Source organism: Saimiri boliviensis, chromosome 12 (genome assembly GCF_048565385.1).
Source record: "Saimiri boliviensis isolate mSaiBol1 chromosome 12, mSaiBol1.pri, whole genome shotgun sequence".
Taxonomy (NCBI): domain Eukaryota; kingdom Metazoa; phylum Chordata; class Mammalia; order Primates; family Cebidae; genus Saimiri; species Saimiri boliviensis.
In genome coordinates, this window is record NC_133460.1 from 46,531,413 (window position 1) to 46,555,441 (window position 24,029).

At 36.5% G+C, this 24,029-nt stretch overlaps 1 protein-coding gene across 6 annotated transcripts in view; it reads right to left on the reverse strand.

The window, feature by feature from the left end:
- The window catches only part of CTNNA3 (catenin alpha 3), a 1,773,069-nt gene that overhangs the window by 1,251,749 nt on the left and 497,291 nt on the right, over positions 1–24,029 (reverse strand). For all 6 annotated transcript variants that reach the window (XM_074382308.1, XM_003928685.4, XM_074382306.1 and 3 more), the window contains one exon: positions 14,359–14,562. In XM_074382308.1, the coding sequence (XP_074238409.1) occupies positions 14,359–14,562 (204 nt within the window). The remainder of the gene's footprint in view (positions 1–14,358; positions 14,563–24,029) is intronic.

Genomic DNA, 24,029 nt, shown 5'->3' on the forward strand with positions numbered 1-24,029 from the left:
ATATGGAGACTGCATTACTATGCTCCACCCCAGAACCAAAGCCAAAGCAGTCTACCCAACTGACACTATAGACGTATCTACAGGAAAAAGCCTTACCCTACAAAAGATACTATATAAAGTTGGGGAAAGAGACTATTATGCCAAATGAACAGATATCAACTTAGGGACATAAAAACATGAAAAGAGAAGTAAACACAACATTTTCAAAGAAATAGAAAAATCTATGTAATGCCTGGAAAACTTAAAATTAATTATTTTAAAGAAGCTTAGTGAGAAACAATAGAACAGAGATAGACAATAGAAAGAAATCAGAAAAACAATTCATGATCTGAATGAGAAATTCAATGGAGATAGACACCATACAAGTAACCAAACAGTAATGCTGGAACTAAAATATTCAATTAATAAAATTAAAAATACACTTGAGAATTTCAACAATACACTAGATCAAGCAGAAAAAATATGCTTTGAACTTGAAAATCAATCTTTTGAAATAACTTCGTCAGACAAGATTCAAAGAAAAATAATTTTAAAAGAATAAAGAAAGCCTACATGACATACGGCATAATATGAAGTAAATAAATGTCCATGTTTTCAGAGTTCCAGAAGGGAATCCATTGTAAAAGGCTATTTAATGAAATAATACCTGAAAACATTCAAAGTCTTGAGTAAGAAACAGACATCCAGATACAAGAAGCTCAAAAATTCCCAAATAGATTCAGTCCACAAAAGTTCTCTCTGAGACACATAATAATCAAACTGTTAATAGTCAAAGACAAAAGAGAATGCTAAAAACAGTAACATAAAAGTGTCATTCAAAAGAAAATATAAAATTCACTGTTATTGCAGATAAACAAATAAGAAAGAGAAAAGAATAAAATGTTATTACTATAGAAAACCACTAACTGCAAAGGTAAACAATAAGGGAGAAAGAAAGGAACAAAAGATAAAACAACCAGAAAACAATTAACAAAATGAGAGGAGTAAGTCTTCACCTATCAGTTACAACCTTAAATGTAAACAGTTTAAATCCCCCAATTAAAATATAGGGAATGGCTGAATAAATTTTTTAAAAACACCCAATTATATGCCACCTATGAGAAATTCACTTCATCTGTAAAAACACAAATAGACTTAAAGTAAAAGTGATTAGAAAAGAGCTAGTCCATGCAAACAAAACCAAAAGCATGCAGAGGTAGTGACACTTGTATCACATAAAATACACTTTAAGTCAAAAAACATAAAAGGAGATGAAGGTCATTATATAATTATAAAGGAATCAGTTCAGCAAGATAATATTACAATTATGAATATATATGCACCAAACATCAGAGCACCCAGATAAATAAACCAAATATTATTAGAGATAAAGAGATAGACACCAATATGAGAATATAGGGGACTTCGACACCTACTCTTAGCACTGGACAGATCACATATAGACAGAAAATCGACAAATAAATACTGGACTTAAGCTGCACCATAAATCACATGGACCTAACAGACATGCATAGAACATTTCATCCAATAGCTGTATCCAATAGTGACAATTCCTCTTGTCAGCACCTAGAATACTACCCAGGATAGACTATATGTTAGGAAATAAAAACAAGTCTCAACAATTTGTTTTTAAATTGAAACCATGTCAAGTATTTTCTTAAATTACTGTGGAATAAAATTGTAAAACAATTATAAAAGGAATTTCAGAAACTCTACAAATACATGGAAATTAAACAACATGGCCATGAAAGAACAATGGGTCAAGAAAACAATATTAAAATCAAATTTCTTGAAACAAACAAAAATGGAAACACAACATGCCAAAACCTATTGGAATAGGAAAAGCAATAGTAAGAGGGATATTAACACTAATAACCATTTATGTCAAAAAAAAAAAACTAGAAAGACTTCAAATAAACAACCTAATAATGCACCTTAAGGCAAGAACAAACCAAACCCCAAATTAATAGAACAAACAAAATAGAGAAAGAAATTAAAATATCAATAAAACAGTTATTTTTTGTAAAGTTAAACAAAATTTAAACCATTAGCTATGTAAGCTTAATAAAAAAGACCCAAATAAATAAAATCAGAAATGAAAAAGAAGATACAACTGATGTCACAGAACCAGGGATCATTAAAAACTACTATGAACAACTCTATTCCAACAAATTGGAAAACCTAGAGGAAATGAGTAAATTCTTGAACACATGCAACGAACCAAGCTTGAATCAAAAAGAAATATAAAATCTGAAGAGGCTAATAACAAGAAATGAGATTAGCTCAGTAATAGGAAGTCTCCCAAAAACAAAAGGCAAGGTCTGGATGGCTTTACTGCTGAATCGTACCAAACATTAAAAAAACCAACACTTATTCTTCTCAAACTATTCCAAGAAAGCAGAGAGGATGGAATTCTACCTAACTCATTTTACCAGACAAAACTTAAACCAAAATCAAAACTGGACAAAGACACAACAAAAAATCAAATCTACAGGCCAGTATCTCTGATGAACATAGATGCAAACATCAACAAATTACCAGCAAAACTAATCCAACAGCACATCAAAAAGGTACTACACCATGATCAAGTGAGACGTATCCCAGAGAAGTAGAGATGATTCGGCATATGCAAATCATAAATATAATCCATCATGTAAACAAAATTAAATACATAAACCATGTCAGCATCTCAATAGATACAGAAAAAGCACTTGATAAAATTCAACATCTCTTCATGATTTAAAAAAATAAAAAAACTCTCAACAAATTAGGTATAGAAGAAAAATACCTCACACTATAAAGGCCATATTTGATAAATCACAGCTAGCATCACACTGAATGGAGTAAAGCTGAAAGCCTTTCCACTGAGTATTCAAAAAAGACAGAGTGCCCACTTGCACCACTCCTCGTGACCATAGTACCAAAAGTCCTAGCCAGGGCAATTAGGCAACACAAAGAAATAAAAGGCATCCAAATTGAAAATGAAGCCAACTTGTCCCTCTCCACAAACAACATGATCTTATATATAGAACAATCTAAAGACTGCACCTCAAAACTCTTAGAACTGATAAATGAATTCATTAATGCTGCAGAATACAAAATCAATACAGAAAAATCAGTAGCATTTTTATATACCAATAACAAACTGGCAGGAAAAGAACCAAGAAAGCAATACCATTTGCTAAAAATATAAAATACCTAGAAATAAATTTAATCCAGGAAGTAAAACAACTCTACAGTAAAAACTACAAACACTGATGAAAAAAGTTGAAGAAGACACCAGAAAATGGAAAGACAGATATGTTCACGAATTGGAAGAATTAATATTCTTAAAATAACCATAGTACCAAAAGCAATAAACATATTCAGTGCAATCCTTATCAAAATACCAATGACATTCTTCACAAAAATAGAAAAAACAATTCTAAAGTTTATATGGAACTACAACAACAGCCAAAGCAATACTGTACAAAGTAACAAAGTCAGAGATATCAGACAATCCTAAACAAAAAGAACAAAGCTGGAGGCATCACGCTACCTGACTTCAAACTATACTACAAGTCTACAGTAATCCAAACAGCATGGTACTGACACCAAAACAGAGATGTAGACCAATGGAACAGAACAGAGGCCTCAGAAGTAAGGCCACACATTTACAACCATCTGATCTTTGACAAATCTCACAAAAACAAGCAATGGGGAAAGGATTCCCTGTTTAATAAACGGTGTTGGGGAAACTGGCTAGCCTTGGGCAGAAAGCTGAAACTGGATCCTTTCCTTACACCTTATACAAAAACTAACTCCATGTGGATTAAAGATTAAACATAAAACCTAATACCACAAAAACCCTAGAAGAAAACATAGGCAATACCATTCAGGACATAGGCATAGGCAAGGACTTCATGACTAAAATGCCAAAAGCATTGGCAACAAAAGCCAAAATAGACAAATAGGATCTAATTAAACTTAAGAGCTTCTGCACAGCATAAGAAACAATCATCAGAGTGAACCAACAACCAACAGAATGGGAAAAAATTTTTGCAAGCTGCCCATCTGACAAAGGGCTAATATCCAGAATCTACAAAGAACTAAAACAAATGTACAAGAAAAAAACAATCCCATCAAAAACCAGGCAAAAGATATCAACAGGCACTTTTCAGTAGAAAACATTTGTGCAGCCAAAAAACATGAAAAAATGCTCATCATCACTGGTCATTAGAGAAATGCAAATCAAAACTACATTGAGATACCATCTCATGCCAGTTAGAATGGTGATTGTTAAAAAATCTGGAGACAACACATGCTGGAGAGGATGTAGAGAAATAAGAATGCTTTTGCACTGCTGGTGGGAGTGTAAATTAGTGCAATCATTGTGGAAGACAGTGTGATGATTCCTCAAGGATCTAGAATTGAAATACCATTTGTCCCAGCAATCCCATTACTGGGTATGTACCCAAAGGACTATAAATTATAAATTATTCCATTATAAAGAAACATGCACATATATGTTCATGGTGGCACTGTTTACAATAGCAAAGACTTGGAACCAACCCAAATGCCCATCAAAGATAGACTGGATAAAGCAAATGTGGCATATATACACCATGGAATACTATGCAGTCATAAAAAAGGATGAGTTCATGTCCTTTGCAGGAACATGGATGAATCTGAAAATCATGATTCTCAGCAAAGGGACACAAGAACAAAAAACCAAACACCACATGTTCTGACTCATAAGTGAGTGCTGAACAATGAGAACACATGGACACAGGGGAGGGAACATCACACAATGGGGTCTGTTGTGGAGGGGGGGGACTAGGGGAGCAATAGCAATGGGTGGGGAAGTTGGGGAGGGATAAAATTGGGAGAAATATCTAATGTGGGTGATGGGGAATGGAGGCGGCAAACCATCATGGCATGTGTATACCTATATAACAAACTGCAAGATCTGCATGTGTACCCCAAAACTTAAAGTATAATAATAATAATAAAAAGTTAATCTTACAGAAAACTAAAAAATAAAAATAATATATTTCAAAGGAAACTGATTTATGAAGCTAAAACAGCCAAGATGATATGAGGGATTCATAACTGATTAACATCGAATAAAAATAGGCAAAAATCAAAATTCAGCTTGTTTTAGAAGGAAAAAAACTTAAAGTTCATCAAGGATTTAAAAGAAACACATTTGCAAACTAATGGCCAGTACTTAGTCTCATATCCCTCCTTTCTTTCTTCCCACTGTATTTCAAACTTCAAACTGAAATTCATATATTTCCCACAGCGAACAACCTAATGAGGCCTGCTCTGTGCCTTTGCACAGGCTCTTACCTCTTTCCGGAATTCCCACCTCCCTCAATTGTCTGATGAGTACCTGCTTATCCTTTAAAAGCCAGCTGAAGTGCTTTCTCTCCACTGAAGCCTGATCTACCCCAGGGGAGTTAATCACTTATCACTTGGTGTTGTTATTGTACTTAGTATTCACCACTATTACAGTTTTTATCATGTTCCTTTTCACGTATGTTTGATTCTCCTTGACAATTAAGACTGCAATTGTTGGCACTTTGAAACCATCACTTCTTAGCACAGTGTTTACAGAATTATGTAACTAGAAATTACAATAACACCAATTGTATTTTAATTTAAATTTTATATTTTCACTGTTACAGCCAATACAGAATCTGTCAGCAAAATGTGTTAAATCTCTCTCAAAATCCATCATATATATTCTTGTATTTATTTTATAGACACACACACACACACACACGCACATACTATATACTATAGTCATATAGTTTCTAGGTGGCCATATCTCTCAGATTGCTTAGGATGTCTTTTTGTAGATCAATTAAGGTCTTTTGACCATTTTAGAAATTTTTCTCTCACAAGTAACCCAGTTTTAGCCAGGTGCGGTGACTCACGCCTGTAATCCAGCACTTTGGGAGGCCAAGGCAGGCAGATAACCTGAGGTCAGGAGTTCAAGATCAGCTTGGGCAAAGTGTAAAACCCTGTCTCTACTAAAAATACAAAAATTAGCGAGCTGTGATGGTGTGCACCTGTAGCCCTAGCTACTCAGGAAGCTGAGACAGGATAATTACTTGAACCCAAGAGGTGGAGGTTGCAGTGAGCCAAGATTATGCCACTGCACTCCAGCCAGACTCCACCTCAAAAAAAAAAAAAAAAAAAAAAAAAAAGTATCACAGTTTGGGTAACAAATTACATGTTTCTCCTAATAATTTTCTAAACATTATCAATAGTAAAATTAAATACTCTGTGAGGCCAAATATGCTGACTATAGTTGCTGACACAGGATAATATCTCATTGTTCAAGGGCTTTAAAAACAACCTTTTGATTTTTGCTATTAACTGTTGTAGTGAATAATGTGGTATTTCACCCAAATTCCCTTTATAAGGGATTCCCTTTTCAGCTGAAAATACCAGCTGCTGATGGCTTACATCTCTGTTCCTCACTGGGAACAGTCCTCGGTTGCAGGAACCTGACTCATCCAAGGTTACACAGCTCCTAGGATGATGTGCAATCAATGATTGACAGTTGCAGGAATTCTAAGGGTCCATTCCCCCATTTCAATATGATACAATTCTGAAATTGTTTGAGTGCTCCCCATCTGACAGCTGAGACTTCCATTCCAAGTTGGCTTCTCTCCCAATCTGCCTTCTCACTTCCGTACATGTTTATAGAATGTCCCAATAAAACTTTTTTGTACTCCAATTTACTTCAGAGCCTGCTCTAGTGTACCTGATCTAAGACAGCAATCCCTCTTATTCTACTGTCAGCTCCTACCTAGGAACTATGCTAGGCTCAGGACTCTTAAACTTTGTCCAAGTTAGAACTAAAATTTCATGCAAGGATTCTTGATTCTTCTATATTTCTGTCATTTCTACCATTCAATATAGTTTTATTTTTATGTAACAAACACTTGAGTAAAGTTTAATGTTCAAAAACCATAGCAGGAACTTCTAAGTATATGAGGAATACCTAAACACTAGGGAGTAAAGGAACCCGCTTCTTAGGAAAGGATCAGTTGAAACAATCCACAAAGTGAATGACTGACTTGCCCTACAAATATCAGAAATCATGGCTGCCTCTCCTGGAAGGCAAAAGACAAAGGGCTCTCAGCTTTTGGCTCTCTGGTCAAGAGGATGTGACCTTCAGGGACTTTCACCTCTGTATTGCTCTCTGCATTTCACCTGCGTATTGACTGCTCTCTGCAAAACTTAAGTCTTGACACTTTAGAATATTCTCCATTACATTTTAGTTATTTTTATTTTACAAAGATTACCTCATTCTCCTCCTGAGATCCAGCTCTGATTGGTTTCCCTTTTATTAAAAAAAAATTAAAATCACTGCCTACTTTTTATAATTTCAGCTTTTCTTACTAGTTCTGTAATTACATAGCTTGCATTTCTACAGGATTCTCACTATTAATTTTGATTATTAAGAGAGATTAGTACATGAAAGCACAAAGACGAGATCTATGAGACTCGTTTATTTCCTCAGCAGAGGAACCCAGATGCCTCCTTTTCCCCAGTGAGCACTGCACCAGCTCCTCTTCAACCCCAAAGTGGACATTCTATGCCAGATTTACCTGACACCAAACTTAACTTGTGAAGAAGATTTTGGAATCATTATTTAACAGTCATCGAGGGAATTAAGGAACATTTAGTAAAGGAATAAGACTAGAAACCAGAGCCGCTCAGAAAAATAAAAGCTGAAACAATAAAGTTATTTTATTTCCAACACAATTCACATATTTAAATACCTGTCCAATATGTAGTCCTTAATTTAGGCATAGAAAATAAAGAAAGAAAAAAAAACATTTTTGTCAACTTAACCAAATCCCCACTACTTATTATTTCTCTCAACTCCCAGCTCATTGAATTATCAGCTCCTATATTCCAGATTCAATATCTGAACCCAACCACTTTCATGATGATGATTCCTTTATATCTTCTTGGACTTTGATTTCATGCTTTTATCCATCTAACCTTGGTTGAGATCTCTGTTTCTGGCACATACACTCTTGTACAGACCAATATAGGATTACAGGTATTGATCGACTTATGACCTGTGCAACTTACGACCATTCAACTTTAGGACCACAATCGCTAGCCACGACTGCTCTGCGTCTGGCAGCGCAAACGTTGCCCAGCTGGGCATAGGACAGTGTGGAACAGCTTCTGGCAGCACTACCATCTCCGCGTGCACCATTTCAACTGTTATCCCAGACTCGGTACAGCAATTTGTGTTTTGTATCTTGGATATTTTTCATCAAACCCCTCCCAAACTCACTAAAGACCTTTCTTTGGAGTGTGAAATGGAAGATGTTGAAGAGTTGCTAGACAAAGAATCCGGAGAACTTACAAATGAAGAGCTAATCAAACTGGAAGAAGAAAGAGTGGCGGAAAAAGAAAGAAGAGAAGCAGAGAAAGAAGAGGAGGAGCCAGAAAGAAAGTTCACCACTAAGGGATTATCAGATGGTTTATCTTTACTGAATAAACTTCTTATACATTTCAAAGCAATGGACCCAAACACTGAACGATTTGCAAGGATTGAACGGATGGTGCAGGATGTGTTTCGTCCGTATCGTGAAATTTATGAAGAAAAAAAGAAACATACAATTCAGACAAAGCTCACCATGTTTATGAAAAAACCAACTCCGGTAACCCCAACTGCTGCCTCAGATGACAACATCAACAACCCGCAGCCAAGCACCAGCAGCCAATAAAATGTTTCGTACATGTTTATATATTTTGACGTGTTTTGCTACTGGGAAAATGTTTCCTATGGTATTTTTTACACCTGTATTTTGTATTTTTGTATGCACCTGTATTTTGTAATTTTGTATGTTTTGCAAATATTAAACCAGTTGTACTGGTAATGCAGTGTTTTACTTAACCCTGACGAATGTAAAAATAAGAAACGACATGGTGTAGAGATGATACAAATGGCATAAAATGAACAAAGAAAATTATGATATATAACAATAATCAAAGAAAATTATGACAAAATATGACTTAAAGATTTTTATAACATCATTTCACAGTACTGTACATATAGCCTACTCAACTTATGACCAAATCGTGTTATGACCAGTCTGTCAGAACCAATTATGGTTGTAAGTCGAGCACCATCTGTATAGGATACTATTTATTTCTCTTAAGTTATCCAGATATCTGTAAACTGAAAAACATTGTCTCGAACCAAGTCAACCATTCAAAAATCAGCTACCACTATAGAATAATGAAAACTGTTAAGAAAATAAAAATGTAAAGCATCTAATACAGTATAGTTGAGCTGATAATGACAATCCTCATATGCAGAAAAGAAAGAAAGGAAGGTAGGAAGTGAAAAAGGGTGGGAGGGTAAAGGAGAAGGGAAAGGAGAAAGGGAAGGAAAGATGGAGGAGGGGAGAGAGGGAAGGAGGGAAAGAAGGAAAAACACAGGCTGAAAGCTACCTTTACATTTTTAGGATTTTAATTTTAACCAGTCTCTTGTATTCAAAAAGCCATTGCATATAGGTCCTCCCAACTGTTTACCTTATCATCATAGGAAATAAAAATAAATGAATTAATTGAGGCCAGAATTATTTCCAAAATGGATTTTCAGGAGTGGGATGGAGGTCCTACATGAAAGGAAAATCCCATAACATCTCGTTGCATGTTTTAGGCTTTATATGAATTTTCAGAATTTCCTAAGACACGGAATGCATTAAACTCAAGACACACAATAGGTTTCTGAATAACAAAGCCAGTCCATTTGATTCTTCATTCACTCAACATATATGTAATGAGAACCAACAATGTGCTTTCACATAAAACACCAAGAGAAGAATAAAGTGGGTAGATGAGAGGTAGAGAAATGCAGTTAATTTCCTGCATGGAGCTCAGGCCTGACTTGTTTACTGTAGCAGCGTTATCTCACACTCAATTCTAATAATCCCCTATAGTCATGTATCATCTAAATATTAACTCTGCTAATAATTATACATCATCTATCTAACATATCCAACCCAACTATAACAATATGATTTCAACCCACTCCCAGAAAAATATTCATGCTTGGTGTCCTCTTAGAACTCATAAACATGATGGCTGCCTACCTACAATTCTATTTTCACCAAATAAAAAAGATCACCATATAAAAATAATTGACTTCCTAAAGATCATTTCTTCTTCACAGGCCTCGTTGCTCTGTCTCATTTATGAAAAAATTCCTTAATTATGTTATACATCAGAGAAGATGAACTAGCGATATAACAAAATCAGCACAACTAGCTTAGAAATATACATCCCTATGTTTTAAAAGACAAAAGCTATATTTTGTTTGATCCTAAATGTTTCCTGGAGTGTATTTTTAATGAACAAAAATCCTGTTCTAGAACATGGCTGGATGTGGATCCAAATGCAGAGATTAAAATGAAAAAATTTTATTTCTGGATATTTACATTGATTTTCAGAAGAGACTTAATGCTTTGCAAAATAAGGCCTTTTATAACAGGCAATCCATTGGATAAATTTAGTAGATGCTTGAAACTCATTTCAATTAATGTCAAAGAGGCTTTTTCTCCACATGGCATACACAATATGCAATCATTTCATTCATTCTTTCATTCAAAAATACAATTAAGCTTTTTCTAAATGCCATGCATTGTGCCTGGGGCTTGGGATAAAACTAAACAAAACAGACAAGTGATTGCCTGCATAGAGCTTAAAGTGTGTGAGGGATGCTGTCTACAACGGATTTGAAATGAAAAGATTGATCATGATTTCACAGAGGAGACTAGGGAAGACTAGAACTGATATAATGTGAGTCTCCCAGGGATGTCCACATTCAAATTCCCAGAACCTGTGAATATGTTGCCTTCCATGGCAAGAGGGATTTTGCAGGTGTAATTAAGGTTAAGGGCCTTCAGATGGGATGATTATCCTGGCTAATCCGTGTGGGTCCCACTATTCACGTGAGTGCTAAAAATCAGAGAATCTTTCCAAGGCATGGTTAGAGAAAGAAATGTGAGGTTGGAAGCAGAGTCAGAGAAATATGACCTTGCTGGCTTAGAAGAAGGCAGAGGGCCAAGAGCCAAGGAATGAGGGTGACCTCTAGAAACTGGAAAAGGCAAAAATAATGGACTCTTCCCTAGAGACTCCAGAAAATAATGTGTTCCTCCAACACTCTGATTTTTAATCCAGTGAGGCCCAGGCCAGACTTTTGATTACAGAGCTGAAAGATAGAAATTTGTGTGGTTTTCTATTGCACCAAGTGTGTGGCAATTTGTTACAGCAACAATAGAAAACTAAGCAAACATATATACATATGTATCCACTCATAGAAATTTAACAGGACAGTATATATTAGGGGAAAGATACATAATCAACACTGTTAAATAGTTGTATGTTTTATCTGTTATAGACCCATCTGGTCTCATTCCTTACTAATATGACAAGACATTGAATTTACTGAATGTTGAGATTCAATTTTAAAAAATGATCAAGACTTGCTAATCTGTTTAAGGAAGTGAATTTATTTAGACTCACACGAGTCATATGGTTGTGTGGACTGAGCCTGAGTCAAATATAAGCTGCATTCATTTCTCACCACTGAACTGCTACGCTGGACTCAACAGACTTGCAAAATTTAAGCCAAGTCCTGAAGTCCCCTTCACCTAAAAGATTCACAGGTTTTGATGAATTAATTACTTTAAGTTTTTGTGCTTATCATCAAGCATTTACTCCATCAACACAGCTCAATTACAAAAGCTACTGACTGATCTTGAAACAACTGGGCCCACCAAAGGAGACACAGTATTCCTCAAAATAGGAAGATGGGGATTTAAGTACCAGAGCCATCCCAAGTCTTTGAGCAAACTCGGAGCCAGGTTTGAGTTCAGCCAGTTCCAGAAAAAATGCATTCCGTTTCATTAAAACTGATGCAACAGCTATAAAGAAGCATTATATGTGATAATTTGTGATAAACCAGGAGTGAAAGTAAACCTGGACATGAGATCTGATAATACCCTCCACGGTTTTCCAGGTTGGTTCCTGCTACTTAATTTCAATATTCATTAGCTCAATCCAATTTTACCAGTTTCAGAAAACCATAAAATCACCACTATTTTGATGTGATATGTGTTTATTACATACAGGGCTGACTTCAGGGGCCTGCTACTGCACACAGGATCCCAATTTTAGGCAGGGGTCCCAGGCTTGGATGTCGATGCTCTGCTACCACAGTCTTGAAATTTTTAACAATTTAATCTTTGAATCTGTGTAGTCCAATGTGGCAATGAACCCTGTAGTCCAATGTGGCATGCCCTAGTTCATACGCAGCCCTGCCTCCAAGTGACTTCCTGGGGATAGGTTCTCAGCCACCTGCTCTCCCATCCAGTGATTACTGTCACCCTCTATTTCTTATGGGGGCCTTGGCACATCCTGAGGTGGATCATGGTCATTTGAAAGAGCCAAAGATACCTGTGAGGGTCTGCAGTCACTTTATAAGTACTTCTATACTCTAAAAATCTGACATTAAATAGCAAATAAAAATAACCTTTTGTAGGTCATGAGAGACTGTGTAAGAAAGTTACAGCTCCTTTCCCCTGCTTTTTGAACAAGAAACTTCACATTTTCATTTGGCACTAGGCCCCCGCAAATTACACAGCCAATCCTATATCTGAGTTTGTATCTATAAAGAATGAAATAATTTTATATTTTACATAAATTGAACTTATAATTTTACAATATCTAGATAAACTAAATGTATGTATAATGTTACTATATTTTATCTATAAAGATGAGAATAATAATTATAATAGTTTATAGATCAGGAGAGAAGGCATTTCAATACAGTATTATCTTGTGTGTTTTTTTATGACTGACGAATTACCTTGAAAAATCTTTAACTAAGAATATATTGTATGCTAAAAATGGGGATATTCTAGCTTCAGGCATTACAGCAGGACATGACATTATTAAAATTTTCTTATTAAGGAAAACTACCTTACAACTTTGATTTACTGACAGGCGAGAGATTTCTGGTCAGGAACCAAAGTCATCAAACATTAAGAGTATGAAGGTACATCAAATGTATTGAAGGGTCCTCAAAATGTACCAAATAATTATAGTGCATTTCCATCATTCACACAAAGTACTTATATTGAACAATCTCAAAAATCTTAAATTCATACCTGAAAAGTCAGATGCTTTGTAACTAATAATTCTCAAAACATACCTACATGAATCTTGAATTATTCTATTTATAAAAATGCAGATGAACAAAATATTCCTATTACAACTTTCCTTTTGTTTTATCTCTATTATTTAAGAAATATTCGTAATCAATATGTAATTGACAATATATTCAATATTTTTCTCTTTGCTTATAAATGTTACCAGGACTTGAGGGGAATAATAGTTATAGACATTCCGTAGATGGAGATATATATATATTTCATATATATAATGAAACACAACGGACCTTGAAACAAGTATTTTTGCCCTAAATTTAGACATTTCCAGTATTTCTGAGTAATAGCTAAAATTCCAAACAAAAACTAGACACTGTCACATTTGTAAAAGGTTAAGAGCTTCCAAACCTGCATGGGTGCCTGTAATCCCAGCACTTTGGGAGGCCAAGGTGGGAGGATTGCTTCAGCCCAGGAGTTCGAGACAAGTCTTGGCATTATGGCAAAACTCCATCTCTACAAAAACTACAAAAATTAACCTGGCATGGTAGCACACCTGTAGCCCCAGCTACTTGAGAGTCTGACATAGACGGATCACGTGAGCCCAGGAGTTCAAGGCTGCCGTTAACTGTGATCACCCAACTACACTTGAGCCTGGGCAACAGAGCAAGACACTGTTTCCATAAAACAACAACAACAAAACATAACAACCGGCAAGGGCTCTCTACACACCTTCAAACATAGCTCGTGATCCCTGTAACGTTGCTTTCATTGAATACTCACTTCTAACTTCTAATGGCCTTTCATTATTCGCCAACTTAATCCTGAGCAATCTGCCCCTCTATCTTCTTTACATATCTTAAATTGATGTGCAACTCTAAATTCCTTTCTCCAATCCTGATTCCCTTCTTCAGCTAATACTAAGACACTTCCACAAACAAAACAATCACCTGTAAATACCCCTGTGGATCTGATTTCATCTCTAGAAACAGGCTGTTGTTCCCTGTAAATAAACAAGTAGAACTCACTCAGGAAACCAATCCATGTAAAATCACATACTCATTTGTAATTTATCCTATTTTGTACACGGAAACTATCTCATCATACATTCAAAGTACAAGGCAAGAGGGGCTAGGGATAGGAGGGCAAACCAGTCACTTACGTTGTTCATGTACTCCGAAAGCAGATCCTGAAGAGCCTGGCGAATGGCGTTGCATTCAGCGATGATCCGCTCCCGGTGGAAGTCCCTCGTGCACGAAGAGTCTGCCAGCAGAGCAGCCCCACTGATAATGGCTTCAAGCCGTTTCTCCAGGGATGGTCTTATTTCCTCCTCAGTCACTGTGAGTGGATTCAGGACAATTAAACTCTAAGGGAAGAACACATTCGTATGGTTAGAACTCCTTGGCATTCCACTTTTATGAAAAACAAATGTTATTTTGTTTTCACGCTTAGAATTCAGATACGATAAGAGAACTGTCTTTTTACTGCCTCAACTGGTTCACAAATAATGCTATGTAGTGATTATTCTGATAAATAATGAAAGTGATGCAATTATGAGAATTTGCTCTAGCCTCAGACCAACCTGGATTCAAATCTTACCATTCTCCCTCATGCAGCTGTCTTACACTTGCTGAGCCTCAACCTCTTGATCTATAAAAGCAGAGTATTAATACTGCCTATGTCGCTAGACTGTTATAAGAATGAAAGAAATGCTTAATACACTGACTGACGCACGTTAACTGTTACTTAAAATAGTAACTTTTATAGACTGTACTCTTTACACAATATTTTCATGTATCTCATCCTGACAGCACCATGAGGAAGCGGAGAGCAAGGTATTAATAACCACACTTTTCAGCTGATGATGAGTGAGGCTGAAAAGCCGTCTTGCCCAAGGTCATAGAGGAAATAAATAGTGATATTTGGATAAGTATTTAGGTCTTTCAATACCCAAGTTAATATTATTTTCATTATGTCTCACTTTATATCATAAACTCTAGTTAACTTTTACACTAACATAGCAAAGTAAATTCTGAATTTTAATTATTTAACTTAAAATGTAAAACTGCTTCTTCCTGTTAATCTATTATTACTTCCAGCTATTTCCAGCTCTTAGAACCTGACACGGTATTTTTAAGGTTTCAATTAGACATGTCTTTAGGTAATAGGAGTCAGGATAATGTGAAGGATATGCTGTTCTAAGAGTCTTTTATTAAAATACTCCAAGAGAGGAAGTCTTTCCAAGATCAGGCATAAGGTGAGGACTGAAGAAAGAGAGTATAGAATAAAAGCTCTCTGAAGAACCCTTAACATAAAATGAAATGACATAAGGATTTTCAGAGTGTGAATGTCTGAGTGTGAATCTACACATAACCCACAGTGCAGATATATCTTCATTTATATCTTCATAGTATATAATCTTATGTGTAAGATTATAGATATGTATATGTATTTTATATGGAGGTATGTATGTATGTAAATAAATAAGTATATGTGTGTATTTATATATAAAATCTTATACTTATCATTGTGTTACATTACATCCTGATAAATATTTGGCGATTGAAAGTAGACAGGAACCAATTTTAAAAGCCACAACTATAGAATCAAGCCAGGAAGAGAAAATTATCATAGAAAAAGAAATAATTTTAAAACCATTAAACAAAATACTGTGTAATATTCTCTTACTTTAAAATATGAGGGGACTTCAAAAAGTTCATGGGGAAAATGGAGTTAAAATATAAAAATAAAAACTATAATCTTTATTTCTCAACAAAGCTCCATTGTTCAAGAAATTTTTGTAAGCCATGACACCAGCCATTTAGTCCAATGCTAAAGAACTGAGGGTTATGGGAATTTATGTCTATACACTTTTTTACATTATTAAGTGAAGAAAAATAGGAGTCCTTTACAATTTTTTTTATGATTAGGAAGCAAAAAGGAGTCAGAAGGAGCCAAGTCAGGACTGTAACATAGATGCCTAATGATTTCCCACGCAAACTCTTGCAAAATTGCCCTGTTTAATAAGAGCAATGAGCAGGAGTAGTATTGTGGTGGAGAAGGACTTTCTGGTGAAGCTTTCCTGGGTATTGTTCTGCTAAAGCTTTAGTCAACTTTCTTAAAACACTCTTATAATAAGTAGCTATCATTCTTTGGCCTTCCAGACAGTTAACAGAAAAAAATGTCTTGAGAATCCCCAAACACTATTGCCATAACCTTTGCTCCTGACTGGCCCAATGTGGCTTTGACGCATTAATTCCACCTCTTGGTAGCCATTGCTTTTATTGTGCTTTGTCTTAGGGATCATACTGGTAAAGCCATGTTCCATCTCTTTTCACAATTCTTTGGAGAAATGCTTCAGGATCTTGATGTCAATTGTTTAAAAATATCTCTGTGGAAAGCTCTGATCTTATCTGGTGTTGATCAAGGAGCAATAATTCTGGGATTTACCAAGTGGAAAATTTGCTCAACTTTATTTTTTTAAGTCAGAACTGTGTAAGCCAAACCAATTGAGATGTCTGCGGTGTTGGCTATTGTTTGTGCTATTAATCGCCAGTCCTTTTCAATTAAGACATGAACAAGATTAATTTTTTTCCTCATAAATTGATGTGGATGGTCTGCCTCCTTGAGCTTCATCTTTGACATCATCTCATCCCAAAATAAAATGACTTATCTACTCATAAACAGCTGATTTCTGGCCATTGTCCCTATAAGCCTTTTACAAAGCATCGATGATTTCACCTTCTTCTACCCAATCTTCACTATAAATTTGATGTTTGTTACTGCTTCATTTTTCTCAGAATTCACATTGCTGATAGAAGTTCTTCAAACTGATGTTTTATCTTTCTTAGTGCCTCAGACTAAATCCCACTCAGACATGTTAAAACAAGTCAGTATGAGTTTATTTTGGTGGAAAAAAACGTTGAAATCATGCAGAGTTTTTTTATAAAACACATTCCTCATGAACTTTTTGAAGGTCCCTTATACAATGTAAAATGTAAACTAGAATATAGATCTGATATAAAATTGGTTAAATATCTAAAAAGCATGCAGAATTCTTCCTTTCCTAACACTTTTCTTCCTATTTTTCTATTCCTCTATTGAGTCTCTTCATTTTTGTTTTACATGGTCAAAATAAATTTTAAAAAACATGAAAGGAAATTAATTGTACAAAAAGCAAATTTAACTTTTTTTTCTTTACCCAGTACATATTATTTTTGATGAAACCCGAATTGCTACCATGGGCTTGGCCATCAGTTAAAGCTTCATTTATCTAAGTCTTCCTCCTTATTTCATTTGCCACTTTGACCACATATTTCCTTGGCTCACTCATTTAGTACAAACTTTCCACTTCAGTGTTTCATAACAAAAATTAAATCATTTAAAACCTTTTTGGAAATGTACCTCCAATGTGGCATTATTAAAAAAAGATTATGCAGGCAATAAAATTACTTGTTAATTGCTTTAATGCAATTAGAAGATGTGATAAAAACAGGGACTATGCTCCTGCATTGTGATGACAGGAAAAGTGATTACATTTCAGATCTGTTCCTTCTAAGTACTGCAAGAAAAACTGCTGTGACTTTAGGTGTTTTGGCTGTGATTGCATGTTAGCAAATAGCCTATATTGTAGAATTCGGTTGACTCCAGTTTCTGCTCCACAGGGTCATTCCTCAAACTATCTCAGTATTTGGAATTTTACACACGTGACTTTTAAGATACCCAATTCTTCAAGCTCATCTGAACTTAAACCATTGTCTATTCTGACATCTGATACCTACAGACAGTGCTCTTGATTTTGCCTAAAATGACTGTCCTACTATTCCATCCTATAAAAGTTTTCACTCACTTTGTCAAAAAATCAATAAAAAGCAAGACTTTTTTTAAGGTAAATTGAATATCCTGTGAAATGACACTGGATTCGTTTAAGACCAACTGAAATAAATTTTTATATCCTCTGATCTACCATAGCTACATTAAAACATTATTTCAGTAAATTTTCATGGCACTAATTCCATGGAAGACAAACAATAGGATGCTGTTTTTTAGGATGCCACTCCGTTGGAATAGAAAATATTTTTTTCTTTTTTAAAGTTCCATTCAGTGTACATTTACCACTTTAATACTTTGCTGACAGAACATTATTTTTTTAAATGTAAGAGTCCCAACTCCATATTCTTCTTTTAGATTGCTTTGTTTAAAAGAGTAAGTAGGCAGATCCAAGATGGCCAAATAGGTATAGCTCTGGAGTGCACTTCCCAGCAAGAACAACGCAGAGAGTGACAGATCACCACATTTCCAAACAAGTTTTCACTGCCCACAGACCAGGAAATTCCCAGACTGAAAAGCACCACAAATTTCCAGAACGGATATTTTAGCCGATGCCGCAGGTTGGCACACAGAAACTCAAACAAGTCTAGGCGGCCATTTTAAGTGGTGCCTGGAATGACTGGGACACAGAGCCACCCATTCAACTGAAAGGGTGGGGCTGAGACAGGGAGCCAGGTGATCTGGCTCAGTGGACACCACCCCCACAAAACAAGCAATCTGAAACGCTGTGGATTGAGAGTATTGTAGCAAGCACAGCTGGACCCAGAATGGTCCAGCCCCATTGGAGGAAGGGCATCTGCCACCACCAAGGCAGTCCACCAATATCCAGGCAGTTCTAACTGTACCTCTATAAACAACACCTCAAGGAAGTTCAAACAGCAGCTGGGCAGAGCCTGCAGCACCTCAGCAATGCCTCTGCTGGCAGACTGTGACTACACTAGCTCCATGCTGGGCAGGGCATCTGTGAAAAAAGGCAGCAGCATGTCAGGAACTTATAAAGAAAGACTGACATTCATAGGACAGAACACCTGGGAAAGAGGTGGTTATGAGTTCTGCTGCAGCAGACTTAAACATACATGCCCAGCAGCTCTACACAGAACAATGGAGCTCCAAGCACAGCACTTGAGCTCCTAAAAGGGAGAGACTGTCTCCTCAAGCAGCTCCCTGACCCCCATAAGCCCAAAGAGATACCTCATAAAGGAGAGCTCAGGCCAACATCTGGTGGGTACCCTTCTAGAACAAAGATAACAGAAGAAACTGGCAGCAACCCTTACTGTTCTGCAGCCCCCACAGTTGATCCCCAGGCAAGCAGGGTCTGGAGTGGACCTCCAGCAGTCCTGCAACAGAGGGGCCTGACTGTTAGAAGAAAAACTAAGAAATGGAAAGAAATAGCTTCAACATCAACAAAAAGGACATCCACTCAGAGGCCCCACCCAAAAGTCATAAACCACAAAGACCACAGGTAGATAAAACCACAAAGATGAGAGAAACCAGTGCAAAAAGGATGAAAACACCAAAAACCAGAACGACTCTCCTCCTCCAAGGGATCACAATTCCTCACCAGCTACAGAACAAAGCTGGATGGAGAATCAATCTGATGAACTGACAGAAACAGGCTTCAGAAGGTGGGTAATAACAAACTTCTCTAAGCTAAAAGAACATGTGCTAACCCAATGCAAAGAAACTAAGAACCTTGAAATAAAGGTTAGATGAAATGCTAACTAGAATAAACAGCTTTGAGAAGAATATAAATGACCTGATGGAGCTGAAAAACACAGGATGAGAAGTCCACGAAGCATACACAAGTTACAATAGCCGAATTGACCAAGCAGAAGAAAGGGTATCAGAGATTGAAGATCAACTCTATGAAATAAAATGAGACGGCAAGATTAGAGGAAAAAAGAGTGAAATGAAATGAACGAAGTCTCCAAGAAATATGGGATTATGTGAAAAGACCTAATCTACGTTTGATAGGTGTACCTGAATGTGATCGAGACAATGAATCCAAGCTGGAAAACACTCTTCAAGATATCATCAAGGTAAACTTCCCCAACCTCCAAGGTAGGCCACCATTCAAGTCCAGGAAATACAGAGAACACCACAAAGACATTCTTCAAGAAGAGCAGCTCCAAGGCAGAACTGAAGGAGATAGAGACACAAAAAGCCCTTCAAAAAATTAGTAAATCCAGGAGCTGGTTTTCGAAAAGATCAACAAAACAGCCAGACAGCTAGCCAGATTAATAAAAAAGAAAAGGGAGAAAAATCAAATAGATGCAATATAAAATGATAAAGGGGATATCACCATTGATTCCACAGAAATACAAACTACAATCATAGATTGCTACAAACAACTCTATGCACATAAACCAGTAAACCTGGAAGAAATGGATAAATTCCTGAACACTTGCACCCTCCCAAGCCTAATCAGGAATAAGTCGAAACCTTGAACAGACCAATAACAAAGGCTGAAGTTGAGGCACCAATAAATAGCCTACTAACCAAAAAAAGCCCAGGTCCAGATGAGTTCACAGTTGAATTCTACCAGACATACAAAGAGGAGCTGGTACCATTCCTTCTGAAATTATTCCAAACAATATAAAAACAGGGAATCCTTCCCAAATCATTTTATGAGACCAACATCATCCTGATACCAAAACCCGGCAGAGACTCAACCAAAAAAGAAAACTTCAGGCCAATATCCATGATGAACATAGATGCAAAAATCTTCAATAAAATACTGGTAAGCCGATTGCAACAGCACATCAAAAAGCTTATCCATCACAATCAAGTAGGATTCATACAGGGGGTGCAAGGCTATTTCAACATATGCAAGTGTACAAACATAATTCACCACATAAACAGAACCAAAGATAAAAACCACACGATTATCTCAATAGATACAGAGAAGGCCTTCAACAAAATTCAACAGCCCATTATGCTAAAAACTCTCAATAAACTATGTATTGACGGAACATATCTCAAAATAATCGATGTGCAAAAATCACAAGCATTCCTATATACCAATAACAGACTTAAAGAGAGCCAAATCAAGAATGAACTGCCATTCACAATTGCTACAAAGAGAATAAAATACCTAGGAATACAACTAAGAAAGGATGTAAAGGACCTCTTCGAAGAGAACTACAAACCACTCCCCAAGGAAATCATAGAGGACACAAACAGATGGAGAAACATTCCATGTTCATGGTTAGGAAGAATCAATATCGTGAAAATGGCCACACTGCCCAAAGTAATTTATAGACTCAGGGCTATCCCCATCAAGCTACCAATGACCTTCTTCACAGAACTGGGAAAAACCACCTTAAACTTCATATGGAACCAAAAAAGAGCCCACGCAGCCAAGACAATCCTAAACAAAAAGAACAAAGCTGGAGGCATCACGCTACCTGACTTCAAACTATACTACAAGCCTACAGTAATCAAAACAGCATGGTACTGTTACCAAAACAGAGCTGTAGACCAATGGAACAGAACAGAGGCTTTGGAGGCAACACCACACATCTACAACCATCTGATCTTTGACAAATCTGACAAAAACTAGCAACGGGGAAAGGATTCCCTGTTTAATAAATGGTGTTGGGAAAACTGGCTAGCTATGTGCAAAAAGCAGAAACTGGACCCCTTCCTGACAACTTACATTAAAATTAACTCCAGGTGGATTAAAGACTTAAACATAAGACCTACCACCATAAAATCTCTAGAAGAAAACCTAGGCACAACCATTCAGGACATAGGCATAGGCAAAGACTTAATGACTAAAACACCAAAAGCACTGGCAACAAACCAGAATAGACAAATGGGATCTAATTAAACTCCAGAGCTTCTGTATAGAAAAAGACAAACAATCATTAGAATGAACCAGCAACCAACAGAATGGGAAAAAAATTTTGTAATCTACCCATCCTTCAAAGGGCTAATATTCAGAATCTACAAAGAACTAAAACAGATATACAGGAAAAAAAAAAAAAAAAAGAACCCATCCAAAAGTGGGCAAAGGATACGAACAGACACTTTTCAAAGAAAGACATATATGAGGCCGACAAACATATGAAAAAATGCTCATCATCACTGGTCATTAGAGAAATGCAAATCAAAACCACATTGAGATACCATCTCATGCCAGTTAGAATGGCGACGATTAAAAAATCTGGAGACAACAGATGCTGGAGAGGATGTGTAAAAATAGAAACACTTTTACACTGTTGGTGGGAGTGTAAAATAGTTCAATCATTGTGGAAGATGATGTGGCACTTCCTCAAGGACCTAGAAATAGAAATACCATTTGACCTAGCAACCCCATTACTGGGTATATACCCAAAGGATTATAAATCATTCCATTACAAAGACACATGCACACGTATGTTCATTGAGGCACTGTTTACAATAGGAAAAACCTGGAACAAACCCAAATGCCCATCGATGATAGACTGGACAAGAAAAATGTGGCACATACACACCATGGAATACTATGCAGTCATAAAAAATGATGAGTTCATGTCCTTTGTAGGGACTTGGATGAATCTGGAAACCATCATTCTCAGCAAACTTACACAAGTACAGAAAATCAAACATCGCATGTTATCACTCATAGGTGAGTGTTGAACAATGAGAACACATGGACACAGGGAGGGGAGTATCACACACTGGGGTCTGTTGGAGGAGGCCAGGGGAGGGACAGCCTGGGGGTAGGGTGGTTAGGGAGGAATAACATGGGGAAAAATGCCAGATACAGGTGACAAGGGGATGGAGGCAACAAACCACATTGCCATGTATGCACCTATGCAACAATCTTGCATAATCTGTACATGTACCTCAGAACCTAAAATACAATAAAAAAAGGAGAGAGAGAGAAAAAAAAATAATAAAGTGTTAAGTATAGCTAGAAATTTAGAGCCCAGGTCTTAGATGCAGATAGTCTGGATTTTAATCCTGGCCCATAGCTATAAACAAATATATCTGTACTGATACCATCCTCTGTATATTTATCTCTTTCTGGATATCTTATAATTTCTTTGATTAATAAATTTTATTCCTTGTTTTTCTTCATATCACTTCTTTTCAAAATTAAAGACTTGAAGTAACTGGCTCAAGATTACTCAGCTGGTAAGTAGCGGAGGAAAGAATCTGTCCAAATCTATCTACTTCCAGTTCCATTCTATAACTACCCCATAATGCTGCTTTTGCTGTCTTATTTAATCATTACCAAGCACCTTGTGTTGTATTATCATCATTAATTTACACATGTGAAAACTGAGAGTGGGCAAGATCAAGTAATTTGTCTAATAATCCCCTTAAAAGAGAAGATGTAGGATGTGAATCCAATTTTATATAACTACCAAATCCATACACTTTCTACTACTCTGGGGAAAGTGAGATGAGACCATATGGCAACCTTCTTCATTCATCTAAGTCTCACTATGTATTTCCATTCATTTATTCTCCTCCTTGTCTTTAAGGAAGACATAGTCTCTCTCTCATTCATTTTCTTTCTTTCTCTTTATCTCTCTCTCTCTTTCTCTTTCCCTCTCTCTCTTATCTTCTTTTTGTTTCTTTCTTTTTTGAAAAAAAAAAATTGAGGAACGTCTCACCCTGCCACCCAGGTTGGAATGCAGTGGCACAATCATGGCTCACTACAGCCTTGACCTCCCCAGCTCAGGTGATCTTCTCAAACCAGCCTCCAGAGCAACTGGAATCACAGGTGTGTGCCACCCTACCCAGCTAGTTTTTTGTAATTTTCATAGAGATAGGCTTACATCATGTTGCCCAGGCTGGTCTCAAACTCCTTAGCTCAGGCAATCCATCTGCCTTGACCTCCCAAAGGGCTGGGATTACAGGCGTCAGCCACCATGCCCAGTCTTCTCCTTTCTTTCCAAGGCTATCGTCTCATCACAAACCCCAAGTAGTCTTTAATTATCCCTTCCTTACATTCTGAATCTCTTAAAGAGCCTACTATGGGCCAGGTACTGTGCTAGGAATTCGTAC